At 36.1% G+C, this 17,427-nt stretch overlaps 1 protein-coding gene across 2 annotated transcripts in view; it reads left to right on the top strand.

Annotated features, from left to right (window-relative positions):
* The window catches only part of LOC121731058, a 273,136-nt gene that overhangs the window by 98,568 nt on the left and 157,141 nt on the right, over positions 1-17,427 (top strand). For both annotated transcript variants that reach the window (XM_042120377.1, XM_042120376.1), the window contains exon 4: positions 7,327-7,435. In XM_042120377.1, the coding sequence (XP_041976311.1) occupies positions 7,327-7,435 (109 nt within the window). The remainder of the gene's footprint in view (positions 1-7,326; positions 7,436-17,427) is intronic.

Genomic DNA, 17,427 nt, shown 5'->3' with positions numbered 1-17,427 from the left:
AGAAGTCGGTTAAAAATTAATACATAGGCATCTATTTTAAGGTGCAGTTCTAGATATATATAAATGGTATTCACAAAACATTTTTGGCTAAAATGTCATAATTATACATATTAAGATTCCATTTCTAGATTGCGCTACTATATACAGTATACATACGATATACAGTTTACGAGCGCTTCTAATATTTAAATCATAACTGAGACAACCTAGATATCACGTTGTCAAGAATTCAAGACACTGTTGTGTATTTCTTAATAAAATTTTAATTATTATTCTGAGTAACGCTACGTCTCAGTTGTAAAAGATGTATAAGTTACCTATACTTATAACCTTTGTGGCATAGCCGTATGACTTAATTAATGCTAGATTGTACATGCAAAGTATTTTAAACAAACTTTTTAGCTAGCTTATGCTCTGTTTTTCTATAAGCTTCAAAGGCCCTCGATCACGGGGAGGTCGATCGAATGAGGGCTACCGTTTTTTTGCTCACTAGATGGCGCAACTGTCGACTAAGGTCCGAAGTATCGCAGCTATTAAAATCGACTTTATAATAATCTAGAAACTCATTTATTTATTTAATTAAATTTAAATAATATATCTCTTTTTGTATAAGTACTTTGTCTAATTTTTAAATACCGTAATCGAGTATTTTTTAATACGATTATAAATCTTTTCCTAATTTCGCTCTTAAAGCATTTACATTGATCGCTAAATAATACTTTTTGGGATAATTTTACGAAGGAGATCGCTTTTAAACGGGTAAATTGCTTTAAAAAAACATTCATGTCACGAAAAACGTCTAAAACTAGTACCTACGTCATAGTCGGTCATAGACCTTTTTGGACCTCGCGCGACACTAGCGCCTCTAGCGGAAAATTCACATGCGGTAACCCCCATTAAGTCGGACTGATCACAGGCTGATCTGACCGTACTTATATGCTGATCGCACATGTTTTGTCAGCACCGTACGCGCCGAACGCACCGCATAGTTCACGAAATGTGGCGCGTTCAGTGCGGACGAATGTGCGAGGTTTCACATTATTTCAAAGTAGGTACAACGAATTCTAAAACTCGGCGCGTACGACGCGTGCTTGCTAATAATTAATGTGCGATCACCTTTGCACACACACGGAAATGCACAGTCAGATAGATCTGACAAGATTCAATGGGCGGCCCCGTTTATTGGGTCCTTATCTGTGTCAAATTAAAAAACAAATACTATGAAAACGGAACAAGGAGTTTCCTTTATGAATTAAAGTAACTATAAAACATTCTAAAATAATCATCTCAAATATTTACTAGACGGCAACGAAATGTATTAGTTAACTAGTTACATGATAATATTATAATGAAATTAGGAGGCAGGTATGAGGTAGATATAATATCAATTATGCCGAGTCGGCACCGTGTAACGACCTACTTGATGTAATTACTCCCACTTACCCTCTGTGACCTATATGTAGGATGACTAGGCAGTTTTTCTTTCTAATATTCATCTTTACAATTTATAATAATGTAAGGTCAGATGTAACTTTTTAAGTACAACATAGACAATAATAATTGAATTTTCTTTGAACTTATACTTGGGATTATTATACGTGGGAGAGCCATGCTTTGGCACGAATGGGCCGGCTCGACCGGATAAATACCACGTTCTCACAGAAAACCGGCGTGAAACAGCGCTTGCGCTGTGTTTCGCCGAGTGAGTGAGTTTACCGGAGGCCCAATCCCTACCCTATTCCCTTCCCTACCCTCCCCTATTACCCTATTCCCTCTTAAAAGGCCGGCAACGCACTTGCAGCTCTTCTGATGCTGCGAGTGTCCATGGGCGACGGAAGTTGCTTTCCATCAGGTGACCCGTTTGCTCGTTTGCCCCTTATTTCATTAAAAAAAAAATTAAATGAATTTCCTAATCCTTACAAAACTACAAGGTGTTTTGGTCTCTGGATGACGATGCTATAAGGCTGTAGATATAGAACAGCTTTTCAAAATACCATCAGCCAAAATTAATCAACTTCTAAGCAAAAAAATCTTGAAAGATGACAAGATAAGTTCTGATTTTTGCCGCCACCGCCCATCATTATAGAATCCTAACTCTATTAATGTGAACGTGTGTATGTCTAATGTCTATCTATTTGTCTATCTCTCCATCAGACTAATGCCGTTGAACCGATTTACATGACCTTAAATGATGCCAGCAAATCAGTTGCGCCAAAACTCGTTTATCGCGGGAGGACCGTACATTTTTCCGGGGTAAAAAATAGCCTATGTCCTTTCCCGGGACTCAAAATATCTCCATACCAATTTTCAGCGAAATCGGTTCAGCGGCTTGTACACTTAGTTGCTTAGAAATAAACACAAGGTAAGGAACTCATGAAAGAGGCGCAACCATGTATTATAATATTTTTAACCGACTTCCGAAAACGAGGAGGTTATATTTTATTCGCCTGTATATTTTTTTGTGTCTTACATTTTCTAGTTTCATTTCCCACTTAAACAGTGAAGAGGTAACAGACAGACACATTTACAATATTATAATGAATTTGTTATGAAGATAATGTGCCCAGCCCATAAGGTTTTATTGCGGCATAATAATATGTACGATTTCTGCGTAATACACAATTTTGCACAGAGGCCCAAGTGTGAGTTTTTGTTTCACATTCGATCGTGAACGCGTTTGCCGTTTACCAAGATTTTGTATGAGTGAGTATCGCTAGGTGGCGCTGTACAAATCCTATATAAAATCTTAATAAACGCCAAACGCGTTCACGATCGAATGTGAAACAAAAAATCACACTCGGGCCTCTGAAATGTTCGGGCCACACTAACGAGAAACGCCGTTAATTATCGCGTTAATTCTAAAACATGTTATAGCATTATCGCCTTTAATTAGTGACATGTAAAAACGATAATGCTATAACATGTTTTAGAATTAACGCGATAATTAACGGCGTTTCTCGTTAGTGTGGCCCGAATATAACTGAGTTGTGGGCGAAATTTATTCATAAAAAATACGTACTCCATTAATATTTCATTTGAAAACACTCTAATCGCCATCATACCAACTAAGCACTGGTAATCATAAAAACGCAATCCCTATGATACTGAATTACCAATTAAGTACAGCGGGGCTAAAATGGTCACATTTAGCAATTCCTCTCAATCAATTCAGCAAATGAATTGTCAAAACTGTCAAACTGACAAATGTCAAATCTGGTACACAAATACAGAAATGAATTGCAAGCAGAGTTTCATTTTGCGATTTTAGAAAAATGAATCATATTATTATGATTCATATCATGATTCTTCAAAGCTACCATTTTAGCCCCGCAGGTAATCATCAAAACGCAATCCCTTTGACCAATTAATTTATTTATTGATACTCCGGAGTCCGAATTAAAACCAAAACAATATATTTTTACCTTTGAGGGCTCAAATGAAAGGCTCCGGGCCAACTTTGATGTTGTACCCTAATCATAACAACCGGACACCATATATACAGTTATTGGAGCATGATGAAGGGTCTTTAAAGGATTAAATGGTAAAGTTACATAAGTCCAAAATTACTTAATTGCGTGTATGAAGAGAATATAAAATAAAGATTAGTGCTTATAATCGCCAAACCATACTAATATTATAAATTCGAAAGTGTGTCTGTCTGTATGACTGTCTATTAGAGGGTCACGCCGATTTTGCTGAAATTTGATATGGAGATATTTTGAGTCCCGGGAAAGAACATAGGATACTTTTTGTCCCGGAAAAATGTACAGTTCCGGCGCAACAAACGAATTTTAGCGCATCAAAGTTGTGGGCGTCGTCTAGAATCCTATAATATCACAAATTACACGAAATTGTCTGTTTGTAAGGCACGTCGGGTAATTTTAAAAGATTCATAATCTTTTGTGAATTTCACATTACTAAAATTTACAAAATATTATTTTGACTTTAACAAGGAACTTCATAAGTCCTCCTCGCCATACTCTTCTACGTAACTGTCTACTTTCTTCAAAACTGGCCCAATAGTTTTTGACCCTCTTAGTATGCAAAAAAACAAACAAATCTCTCTTAATAACCTAAGTAGGATTATAATAATAAATGTGACGTAAAAATAAAAGAATGAAGGATATATTTTAATAAACGCCTTCGAAATAATTATTTCAAGGACATTTTGTAAGCTCAAGCACTCATTTGCTAAGAAATAAACACAAGGGAAGAAACTCACGAAAAGTGATTATGTTGTTTAATGTAGAGGCGCAACTGTATATTTCTTTCTTACAATTTCCAGTTCCATTTCGTTAAAAAGTAGAGAAACCTAAGCACTTAAGTTGTAAGGTATATTATTATTGTCATAAAGTTAAGAAAGAAAGATCGTACCCACTAATGTAGCACTTTGAGACACATACCAAATGAAACCCTTTCATTTGATATAATATGTCCTGGATGTGCTACAGCTTGGGTACGGGTTCTATACAAAAATGCCCCATGTTCTTTAGAAATTTTACCAAATGAATATCTCTACTGCTCTATATATAAATCCAAAGTACTTACCTAAATTCTACATATTAATTTTGACGTAGGAGAGCCATACTTTAGCACGAATGGGCCGGCTCGACCGGAGAAATACCACGGGCTCACAGAAAACCGGCGTGAAACAGCGCTTGCGCTGTGTTTCGCCGAGTGAGTGAGTTTACCGGAGGCCCAATCCCCTACCCTCCCCTATTCCCTTCCCTACCCTCCCCTATTCCCTTCCCTATTCCCTTCTCTATTCCCTTCCCTAACCTCCCCTATTCCCTTCCCTACCCTCCCCCATTCCCTTCCCTACCCTCCCCTATTCTCTTCCCTACCCTCCCCTATTACACATATTTTAAAAGGCCGGCAACGCACCTGCAGCTCTTCTGATGCTGCGAGTGTCCATGGGCGACGGAAGTTGCTTTCCATCAGGTGACCCGCTTGCTCGTTTGCATTTCCGCCGCCGTTATTTCATTAAAAAAAAAAATACGTTATCAAAAGCTGATAAGAATCTGAAGTTTATTTAACTGAAAACCAATTAGCTATTGCAATTTTCACCAAGAATTTACCTCAACGCTGTATTTGGCTGTGAAAATAGGTATCTAAATCAGCCTGCAGTTTAATTAAGATAATACATCACACTTAACAGCTTAATCACTTAAGCCCTCTGCTCGGGTATTTATTCGTCAGCAAAAATCTCGCATAAGAACTTTCTGAAGTCTCTTTATCCTGCTAGCTCAAGAGCCAGCGACAGGCAGACTTTCGCCATTTTATAAAAATTTTACTTGTAGACTTAATTATAACCCTTATAGAGGTAAAAACGACCAGCAGTTTCGGTCACGGTTACTGTTGCGGTTACTTTTATCCCTATAATAGGGTTCATAATGGAGCGCCACATTTCTGCATCGCGTTATCGAAGTCTTCGGCCTGACCGAGCATAACACCTCGCTCGGTCGGAAGATCTTCCTTCGCAGCCACCACATAATATACCCCATTATCACTTTCGGCTTTTATAATATGGTGAAAGTCTGGCTGTCGCTGGCTGGCATACTCTAAGAAACATACTGCACAGTGATCAAACGTTGAGAGTTCCCTTTGATATTTTAAGGTGTTTAAATTTAAGATGTTTGTGTATAGTCTTTGTGAGCCCTAAATGAGCCGTCTACCTAAAAGATTTTGCGCTAATGAAAAGAAAGTATGTTTTTTGCGTTTTAGTCGAATGCTATCCCATAGAACGTACATACTTAACAATATAAATGCGAAAGTGTGTCTGTCTGTCCACGGACAGCGGTAACGACCTTTTCACGCCAAGACCGCTGAATCGATTTTGGTGTTTGTTACGGCAGATACTTTGAATACTGTTAATTTTTTTTTAAATAAGAGGATACAGAATACTTTTTATCTCAGAAAAATGTACGGTTCCCGCGCGATAAACGAATTTTGGCGCAACGGAGCTGTGAGCGTCCCTACTCCCTAGTTATTAACATTGTAATGACTTTAATGACATTTGTATCAGTGCAAATCCGCCGCATAGGTCATCCTTATGTCAGACAATCAGGTCATAAGCATGCAATATGCTTGCCAAACACGTACAAACTATTTCAAATAAAGAGTCGAGCTCTATAAGCCACTGGACTTCGAAATCGGTCCTACAAGATTAGGATCTCTACATCGTGTCCGTTAGAAGTGATCACTTGGGCACTATAAAAATTACTGACCACCGTCATCAAATCTGGGGTAAGGGAGTATCACTATCAGTAAATTTTGCATTACATACTTACATAATTATTACTACAGACTAATGCGAGATGTATTTACAATAATAATATGTATATTGTATGTGAAATTGCTATATTGAACTTCTAAATTGTACAATCGTGCTTTGATAATGATTTGTTTGCACGTGCGTGTGTAAATACAATAATATCAAATATCACTAATTATACAGCATGACTGGTGAGACATGATCGACACTTATTACTTAAGGAGAGTACTCGGTACTCGATTCTCATTATAATTATGTAATAATATTACGTACTTATAGGTACTGAATTTTTTACCAAATTTCCCTTTAAATAAATGAATCATGGACACTTAGTAAATTACTATGCGGCCGGCGCGGTGGCGTCCGCCCGGCGCCGCGCGCCGTGCGCTACCCCTCCCGCGAACGGTGTCCATGCGTTGGGTATCTATATATACGTGAGCCAAAAACTTTGTATCCCTTTTGACGAAAAATGGGGAAACGTAGGTGAATGAAATTGAAATTGACGCAGCGCTGCCGTTTGACGCATAGTCGGCCACACGGAAGCTGCGTCATTGCAGCGTTATTTTACGAAGCAGCCCAACGTCAACACCCCCTTCCGCTTTGTCTCGGGGGCTGCTGTCCGTCATATTGTGTGCGTTGTGCGCTGCCATCACCACGCAGCAGCCGTTACATACAAATAACTTTGGTTATTTGTTATGTAGGTATATAAAACAACGCTGCTCCGACGCAACGCTGACGCAACGCTGACGCAACGCGCCGTATGGTCTGGCTCTTAGAGTTGGACTGAATTTTAAAGTTTAAAATTTATCAAATTCTCTTTATTACTTTCAATCGTACTTTTATCAATATAATCTAAACTTAAAAAGTTAAACAAAACCAACTGATTAAATTTCAGTACGTTTAAAAGCACTTTGAAAGTCTTCTTTATTAATTGCAGCAGGCAGGTGCATAACTGTACTACATTCGGATGTAGTCCGGGAGTACAGCCTCCTCCGTGTTATACATAATATACAAGAGTTTTCAGCATATTTAAGCGTGAAAACTTTTTGCAGTGTCGGACTTCTCGGCGCAGCTGTCTCAAGTGTACGAGCGTCACTCGTCGGAGCTCCAGCTGCTCGTCGCCAGTTTCCGGAAACGGAACAGCGAACTTCGGAAAGAAAGGTAAATAGAATAGCAGAAGTGACGTCACAAATCACAATACTAGAAACTGAGAGACACTACAGTGTGTTAAATAAGTACTAATACTTTAGGATGTGTATACTGTATTGTGTCCCTTGTAAAGAGTTCCCTATAAAAGTAGCAGCGCTGTTATACAAGGTGTAACAAAACTAAATGATAATACTTTAGGGTGTGTATGGGTTCCCTATATAGAGTTCGCTGTGAAAGTAGCAGCGCTGATAGAGCATTTTTTGTTGATTTGTGTGTACAAACTCATGACGCTGGGGAGCTTGCAAATAACAATTAATCACAAAACAAAATCCTCTTCCAGCGATGCTACTTTCACGGTGCCACACACTCCCTGAAGTATTTACTATTTTCCATTAGTTTTGTTACATCATGTGTATGAAGTGTTGTCGTAGTTTTGGTTTTAATTATATTTATTTAATTTTAGGGTTTTAATAAGTAGCGCGGCAAAAGACACGTATCCTCAAATGAGTCGTTTAGAGCAAGAAATCCCAAAGTGGGTTCCGTGTTAAAGTTCCACCACCACTTTTCGTTTCTTCGTAAATGGTTAGGAACGAAAAGTGGTGATGGAATTTTCAACTAGCGTTACCCACTTTCAAACAAAATTGGTCGTTTGTCTCTTGTATATTAACAATCTATATATATAAAACTCAAAGGTGACTGACTGACATGGTGATCTATCAACACACAGCCATCAATTCCATATCCACCTCCATTCCACCTCCAAGGGGTTAAAGTAGGGGATGAAAGTTTGTATAATATAATAATACTTCTTGACGCGAGCGAAGCCGCGGGCAAAAGCTCGTTGCATTATAAAGCCAGTGTAAAAGTGACTATGGAGAATTTCATCAGTGCTTTTAAATAAAGTTAAACACCAAATTACTGGTAAGTACTTATATAGTTGAAAGTACATAAAATCCTATTATTAGTATTCCTAGTATTTTGAAACAAAAATCTGCCAATAATAGGATGAGTACCTACTACTGAGTTATTTTTCCTTAGTTTTTTTTATTCATAGTTTTCTCTATAATTTTATAATTGAGTTGGAAAACTTTCGCAATAGCGACATCGTCCAACAAAAAATAGTGTCATTCTTACGTTAACGCATGAAAGACTTTTTCATCAAAAGGCTTTCCACGTCATAAATTGAAAGGAATAACATTCCACATAGATTCCTCGTTCGTAATATTGTGATATTATGATATGATAATATTATATATAACCACGAAGCGAGTAAGAAACTTTATGTATTAAAAAAAGATCAGAACTGAAATCACTTAAAACTATAACACATTTAGAGATCGAACATAAAACGACACTCGATACAGCGGAAAAGGTTTCAGAATTTTCATACATTTTTAATTGGAGGTTCAATAAAAAAGCGACAAAAACTTCCATAGACGAGTGTATGAAATATTTTTTTGTCCTTGTATTTTCCCTTTCATTTCAATACTACGACAGACCAAAAATATTTAAGTGTCTTTATTTATAGTAGTGGTGTACCGTGTAAGCCACGAACAAAATCTTTGCTTTTTTATAGATTTGTCCTTTCGGAGTCCAAAACATGCACTTGGAGTCTAATTTTAGGATGTCCAAAATCCGAATAACGAATTTCCAAATAACGACATTATTGCATTAAAACAGCCTTTAAATTATAACTGATAAGTTACCTTTATGTAGCGTAATTAATCTGGTGTCATTACTATCATTAGTCTTTTAGAACAGCCTCTAAATGCTATTTTTTTTTTAATTTTCTTGTTTCCCCCTTACATAATAAGGGACAATTATTCGCGTTATTTTTCCTTATTACACTCATTCATGATTATTTTTAGATACACTCATATTTTACAACTTGTTTTTACCTTTCACACTTTTACATTTAAACATATTACATATAGTTACATATAAACATATAGTTACATTTCTTATTACTTTTCCAACTAAACGTCACTTTATTTTACACTATTATTCTAAAGCTATTGGTTACCTCTGAAATTTCACTACTAATATATTGGGAAGTCGGTACACTCTAAATTGCATGTCAAGCAAATATGTCGTGATCGTACACAGAAACATACTACGGTAATGTTATATTCCGTTTAGAGTCGTTTTACCTTTAAGTTTCTATATTAATCCTTATGTCGTAGGAATAAAGGTGTACTTTAAGCCAAAATAACTGTGGTAAATATCTTGCGTGCGAGCCACCATGTTTGTGACATGAGACTCATTATAATATGAAACGTATTAAAATACGGTAGACTAATATTATAAAATGAAAATGTTGTTTTTACAATATTAAGTGCAATAATTACACATATAAACACACATCAACATGTTTTTTTAGAATGGTGTAAGTAGGTACTTTTTACTTGGAGGTCAGAAATAAAAATTATTTTAAGAAAGGAAACTAAGACAGGGGTACACAAAGAATTCAGAGTATCTTCCGTTTAGACAAATTATTGAACTTTATCTATACTAAAATACCAGAATACATATTATTAGTACAAGTACTAAAATACCAAAACGGCTGAATCAATTTTGATGAAATATTGCATGAAGATGTCTTTACGAGAACAAAGCCGCGGGTCTCGTATATTATTACAAACAATTGACGACCTCTGTGGCTCAGTTGGTGGGCTGTTGGTAGCTCAAGCCGGGGGTCGCGGGTTCGAATCCCGCCGACGGAACAAAAAGTTTTCTAAAGTTCCTGGGTCATGGATGTGTACCTATTAAATATGTGTATCATATAATAAAAATCTTAAATATATTATGTATAGTATAAGAGTATTAAATATATTTCCGTTGTCTAGTACCCGTAACACAAGTCTTTCAGGTACTTACCACGGGGCCAGACTGACGTGGTGTGAGGCGTCCATAGATATTTATTTATAATTCAGAATGTGCATACTAGAGAAGAATTTAAGTAGCTAGCTAGCTCCAAGTGTTAGTATAAAAACGAGGTAAAAAGACCTAAACCCCGCTATCTCGTTGAATTTGCCTCTTAAATAGGCAATTTCCAAGACAATTAGCAACGAAAAAGAGTACATCTTGTGCAATCTGGGGCGGTTAAAGCTATTACACCCGTTGGCCGCGGGACAAACTAAGCGAGGAAATACATTTTGCGCTATACTTAAACGTATCTTGCTTGTAGCATCTGCTATCAAAGAGCAATTATGATGAAGATTTTACGGTATAGACTAAAGAAAAAGTATAATTTTCAAAGGGTTGTGTTTGCTTCTCAAAGGCTGCAAACAAAGATCTTGCGATCGAATATGATGATATTATGCATATTATAGAATAAAGAAAAACTTTAATTTTCAAAGATCTGTTTGTTCCCAAAAATACCCTTAAGAAAGATCTTTCGACCGAGTATGATGGAACCAATTAAGAATTAACCAGAAGCCTAACTGGGCACTGTAAGCTCAATAAGCAGATTAGGTGTTAGTAGCATAACGACTTGCAGATTCTGCGAGGAGGAGGACAACACATATTCACCTCCTTCTTGACTGTCCTGCTCTAGCTCTAGCAGGAACAGCCACCTTGGTCGCTACGAATACTGATCCACATAGGAAATTCGTGGCACCAACCCCACACCGTTCAATTTATGAGCAGCATTGGGTTGGGGACGGTACTCTAATGCGAAGGAGTCATAATAGATTCTCAAGTGATGTCAGGGCTACAATGATCTGCCTTCAGTACAAAAAAATGATGGAATACTGCTAGGTTAGGTCGTCAACTGTAATGATTTCTGATGTGGTATGAATATGTGGCAGTCATCTAGGAAACTGCAATAGCGCGATTCAGATTTGTGCGCTTTCCGTTTGCTACTGACGCTAGAATTAGTGTTCGATGCGTCTTGTTGCGTCGCCAGTACCATGATACAATCGCATATGCAGCCTCATAGTAATATTATCCAAGTCCCATAACATTCTTGATGGTCTGCAGGGCTAAAATGGTCACATTTAGCAATTCCTCTCAATCAATTCAGCAAATTAATTGTCAAAACTGTCAAAATGATAAATATCAAATCAGTACAAAAATACAGAAAGGAATTGCAAGCAGAGTTGCATTTTGCGATTTTAGAAAAATGAATCATATTATGATTCATATCATGATTCTTTAAAGCGACCATTTTAGCCCCGCTGTTCTCGCTACACAATTTGCTTAGCAAATTAAGTTTGTCATTGTTATAAATACAATGTATAGTACATAATATTATGAAAATACGCAACGCAATTTGCATTAATAACCAAAATGTATGCAGAAAGTTACAAGGAGCCTGTCTTAAGATCTAATTAACCGGATAAACTAAACCAATTTTGCTGATGAACGTTAATTTGGCTGTGTATTTGTAGTATATTTAACCACACGTCTTTCCAACAAACATGGGTTTTAAACCTTAATGCTCTAGTTATAGGGTCGAAATGCTAATTCTTGATGTCAACGACCACAACCACACACTAGTGTTTTGTGTAATAGATAACAGATGTTTGAACAAGGATATTACTAAAACAGAATCCTTGACGTAAAACATGGTATTCTATTCACTTGTGTAGGTACTTATATAAAATTAGACAATACATTTCAAAATATAATAGCTGAGCCTAAGGCCCAGGCAACAACTCTACGTTGCGGCGTAGCAAAAAACTACATCGCTTTTCAAATTTTGTTTTTGCGATACGACGCAGTGGAATGTTGTGGCCTGACCCTAAAACATTACTGGGTAAACTCTTGCTGCTGAGTTTAATAATAATAGATAATATACAAAAGAATTAGCTTTCTAGCAGAGACTAATCGGGGTATAAATTCTCAAAAGGGTAAGGTAAAATGCCAAACCGCTAGCGTGTAACTCTATAATATGCAAGTTGTACTCGTAGGAACTTGTTGCTAGCCGTTGGACTCCATTCAATCTCACCAGCGCTGTCTCAACTTTAATTAATTTCATGCTGTCATGACCTCCTACTAACTTAAGTCACTAAACTATGCGATGACAGCCTGTTAAAGAGCTAAAACCATTTAGAAGACACTTGGTCTTATATAATTTGAGAGGGTAGCATTGATAGGTTTACACAGTAACTGTAGACCGAATATTGTATGTAAAGCCTCATTCAGACGGGTACAAAATGTCTGACTTAAATCATTTTCGTTGAATGAATTCGAATTATCAAATCGAAACTGAAACTAGAACTTTTTCTAGCAGTTATCTGCTTCAATATGTCCCAACTCCCAATGATCAAGTCATCTAAGGTCACAAGGACCAAAAATGACAGCTCAAGAACGTAGTGAATATTATAATAAAAATCTTAAATATAATATTATGTAAAGTATAAAAGTATTAAATATATTTCCGTTGTCTGATACCCGTAACACAAGTCCTTCAGGTACTTACCACGGGGCCAGACTGATGTCCCTAGAAATTATTAATAGATATTATATTATAAAATATATTTAATTATCAAAAAACTGAAATTGGTTTCGTTTGCCGCAGGCGGTCATGTTTTTGTTAACTCTAATTGGAGTTCGAATTTCATACTAATTATTGTATCTACGTAACAAAAGCATTGTTTTAACAAAGAAATACTTCTCTTAAAATTAATATCAAAAGATAAATTTCGTCAAAGAAAATACAATTGGTTCGTTAAGAATTGAGATGGTCGAAGTATTAGCTATTAAAGAATAATAATTAGTATATTATTATCTACTTAGTCTACATAGTACATGATACTTTTGTCTCGTAACGAACTTGTAGTATTTTGATGATCCAACTCTTATTGGGGGGTTAGATTGGAGAATATAATTATTATAATTTCAAATGAGTTTCGCGCAAGCAACTAAAAAGCCTTACTTAGGCAAAATGTATATTAACTATATGTTTATTACTCGTACTTCACGAATTAGCTCAAATTTAATCCACATAATATGCATTATTAATTGTATTTAGCCGTTTGTGTCCCACTGCTGGGCAAAGGCCTCCCCTCTTTCCTTCCACACGTCTCTATCCTTTGCTGTGTTTAGCCACTCTTTATCAACAGCGTCTAGTTCGTCGCGCCACCTTTTCTTGGGTCTGCCCCTGTTTTGCTGACCTTTCGGTAGCCACTCCGTAATTAGACCTGTCCGGGTGCATGCGGGCGATGTGCCCTGTCCAGCTCCACTTTAGACCAGCAGCTTTTCTACCCACATCCATTATTCTTGTCTTGGAGTATTATTAATAAATTATAGTATTACATAAATATTATAAATATGAAAGTGTGTCTGTCTGTCTCTCTGTCACCTCTACGCTTTAAACAGCTGAACCGATTTTCCGAAATGTGGTGCGGAGGACATAGGATACTTTTTATCTCTGAAAAAATGTACGGTTCCCACGCCAATCGCCATAGACGAAGTTGCGGGAGTCAACTCATCTAGTATTTTATAAATATTATAGGAGATTATTTAAATAGAATATCATTAGAGCGAAAAAGCGATACAAAGAATTCATTCCTCAAAATAATTTAATTGAAAGATGAAAGCAAAAAGAACGAATGAACCATTACTCCATTACTAAATTGCATGAATGATGAATAAAACAACTCAATTAACAGATTTTTAAGGGCTCGTTAGGTTATTCTAAAACAGGGGTTTTTAACCATTGGTCTGCGGACCACTGTGGTCCCTGGAGGCATTCCAAGTGGTCCGCGAAGCCATCTTAATAATATGTGAGAATTCAGAAGTAAGTAAAGAGTGTGCACTATGCAGTCACAAAAATGACATTAAATTAAAATCTGTAACTTTTAGATTTTTTGCAAAATCAAAAAAATTGTGCTAATTATAAGGTTGTGCTTGTTTTCTTTATCAAAATACCCTTAGTTTAGTTAAACCAACTGGGTGGTCCCTGGCTAGACAAATATTTGGTAAAATGGTCCCTCAATAGTAAAAGGTGAAGATGTGATTTTATATCGACGGGTGCAAAGTAAAAAAAGTCATCTGCAATTTTGAGTTTTTCGTTTTTTTGTAGAAACTAGCTTAAAATATCATGTTCTACAACATACCAAAAACAAAAATTCAAATATCACCTTATTTTTGGTACTTTTGTCACGTAAAAGAAGACATCTACTCTTGTTTTGTGAAATTGCACGATGTAGATGCGGATAACTACCGCTGGTCGTCTATACGCGGGACGCGCGGGGGTCATGTTATGCGGCATAAGCGGCTATCTGCCATATAGCTTTTTCTACGTTGCGATTGTGATTTAGATGTCTCAATTTACTTTTGCAAATTAGTATTGTTTATTATGTTTATGAGTACCTATTTATGTTAATTCTTATTGTTAGCTATATTAATTGACTTCTAATTTGTTACTGTTATTTTTTACTGTTTATTCATGTTCAGAAAGTCCAAAACGACTTTTTAAAGAAGTTGAAAGTTTCCAGAACATAAGTGATAGATTTATCGAGCAAAATACTGTGTTGCCCGATGAAATTATTGAACATCTTATAGAAAACCTTGATGTGTCACCGATGAAGACAAATGAATATAAGTTAACTTTGTAAGATAAGTCCCCATGATCTGAATACTCTAGGCCAGTCACACCAGTTCACTCTCAGTCTGAAATATAAAATGATTTTGAAAATTTGTCGATCTCAGCAAATTAACAAATACGCCAACACCCTCAGAATACAGTTCATCACTTCAAGTCCGCCGCGTCCATTATCATTATTAGATCAAAATATTATATATTCTTTTTTATTAAACAGATACTTTGATCTCATATAATCTATGACCTGCTTGAGTTTATTAACTCAAGCAGGCCATCGAGTATATTGTCCCTCTCAAACTTTAAATCTTCTATAGACAACACCATTGATGCTTCTTCGGCAGTGGAGGCATCAAGTGAATGTTCTACGCCTTCCTCGTTAAACGGTAGAAAAAGACGTCAGTTAAATATTGATCTAAAGAAAAGGCGATTGAGAAATAAAGACACGTGTATTGATACGAGACGTAAATTACGACAAAATTTAGGTAAACAATTACATCAGTCCAGAAATGGTAAATTGCAACCTGCGTAACATCATATCCCGGCATTTGCAAGTTCTCGCGAAGTTTTTCTATTAACTTATCTTTGACCGGTTTTGGGATCTCTGTGATCACGAGAAGCAATTGAGAAATCGTTGAAATAAAATTTCATTTTGTGTTCTGAAAAATCGTATGCACCCCTCCGATGGTGTAAAACGTCCGGCGATGCTTATGATGTTATAATGAACCCATCATGCTTACAAGTGCCAAGTACAAAGACTTAATAAGCCTCTGCCTAAATTATAATAATTTACAACATAGTTCCTGTACTGATAATGATACTGAATAATTTTTAAATTAGTTTAAAATAATTAAAGTATTGACACAGAATTTCATTTTTGTTGTGAGAAAATACGATTTTTACGAAAGTAAATGAATGATTCCTAAGTATATCCATACTAATATTATAAATGGGAAAATATGTTTATTTATTTATTTGTTTGTTTGTCCTTCCTTCACGCTCTAACGAAGAAACAAATCGTATTGTTTTTTGGCATAAACTTAATTGAAAGGATGAAAAGTAACATAGGCTACTTTTGGTCTTGGAAAAACATCATGTTTCTAAGGGAGCTTACGGGAATATTTGCAATTTACGCGATTTTCAAATTCCACGCGAGCGAAGCCGCGAGCAAAAGCTAGTATTTCATATTTTAACTTCCTTCTAAATCGTGTACCTTGCACCGAATCGACAACGTAGAAAAAGATATCTACGCAATTATGTTCTGAACTTGGTGTGTTTAAGATGTAAAACGTTTAACTACATATTTTAATAATATAACTTACTTTTAATAATAATTTTAATAATATAAAGTATAGTTACTGATAAAAATAGTTACTGATAATCGTACTAGTAATCGGTAAAAATACTTTAATAAATATAATTTTTAATTCCCACGTAGAAACGACCAAGTGGTAGTTAACTCAGTTGTCATATTTTCAAGCGCAATGTAGATGCAGACAACTACAATATCTCGTAAATTAAACATAATTAGAAGAAATTAAATATACATGTGGATTCATTAATAAATAATGAAACAATGATGAAAATTTCAATAAATTTGATCGGAAATTGACAAAATGGGAGCATTTTTTCCTATTATGCGCTCTCCTGAAAAGTTGCTGTTTTGTAGATGACTCTTTTTACTTTGCACCCGTCGATATTCTAAAATCGATTTTAGGCAGCACGAACTTAGACGTGCATAAACTTTCCAACTTAATGAGAAATGGAATTAAAAGCGAAAATAACTTCATCACTTAGTTCCAACATACCTTTATTAATTCCCTTGTAGTTTGCTTTCTGATTGCCTTTGACAAAACTATGGAATTGTCAACTAGTTTGCCTAGTCATATCGCAATATAATATAACTATGATCATGTCTACAGTCTAGGTAACCTGTGGTGATTTTATACTTCCGAGAAAGCATACATCCTATACAAGATCACAAAGGGCACAAAGAGACCAGTGGTGTAACTATATTATCAGGGCTGGCAAAATTCTAAGGGCCCCTGATCTGACCAAAGAGGGCCCTGGTCCAAGAAGTCGCGAGCTCGTGAATAAACGTGACCATTTTTACTAACAGGCCCCCATCAATTTACCATGAAACCGGCCAGATGTTATAGTAACACCCACGTTACACCGCTGGTTTTGACAAAAGCGGGTTTTAAACTCTTTAATATTGCATTCTAATAATAATTACAAAAATCATTGAATAGTCCAAAGGCGTACTCGGTACGACTTTTCTATTGTACGACGATTTTGAATAATATAACCTATACGTAATACGACGTTTAATGCTAGATCGTTTGAAAGAAGAATAAAACTATTGAATTGGGTTTGAATTCAATCATTTAACTGAAGAAGGGGACTCTCCCAGAAACTTACTCTTACTCTCAGAAACTTTTCGCACTATTCTTTT

This window comes from Aricia agestis, chromosome 10, assembly GCF_905147365.1.
Source record: "Aricia agestis chromosome 10, ilAriAges1.1, whole genome shotgun sequence".
Lineage (NCBI taxonomy): Eukaryota > Metazoa > Arthropoda > Insecta > Lepidoptera > Lycaenidae > Aricia > Aricia agestis.
Note: the sequence above shows the minus strand (reverse complement) of the source record. Positions and strands in the feature narration are given on the sequence as shown.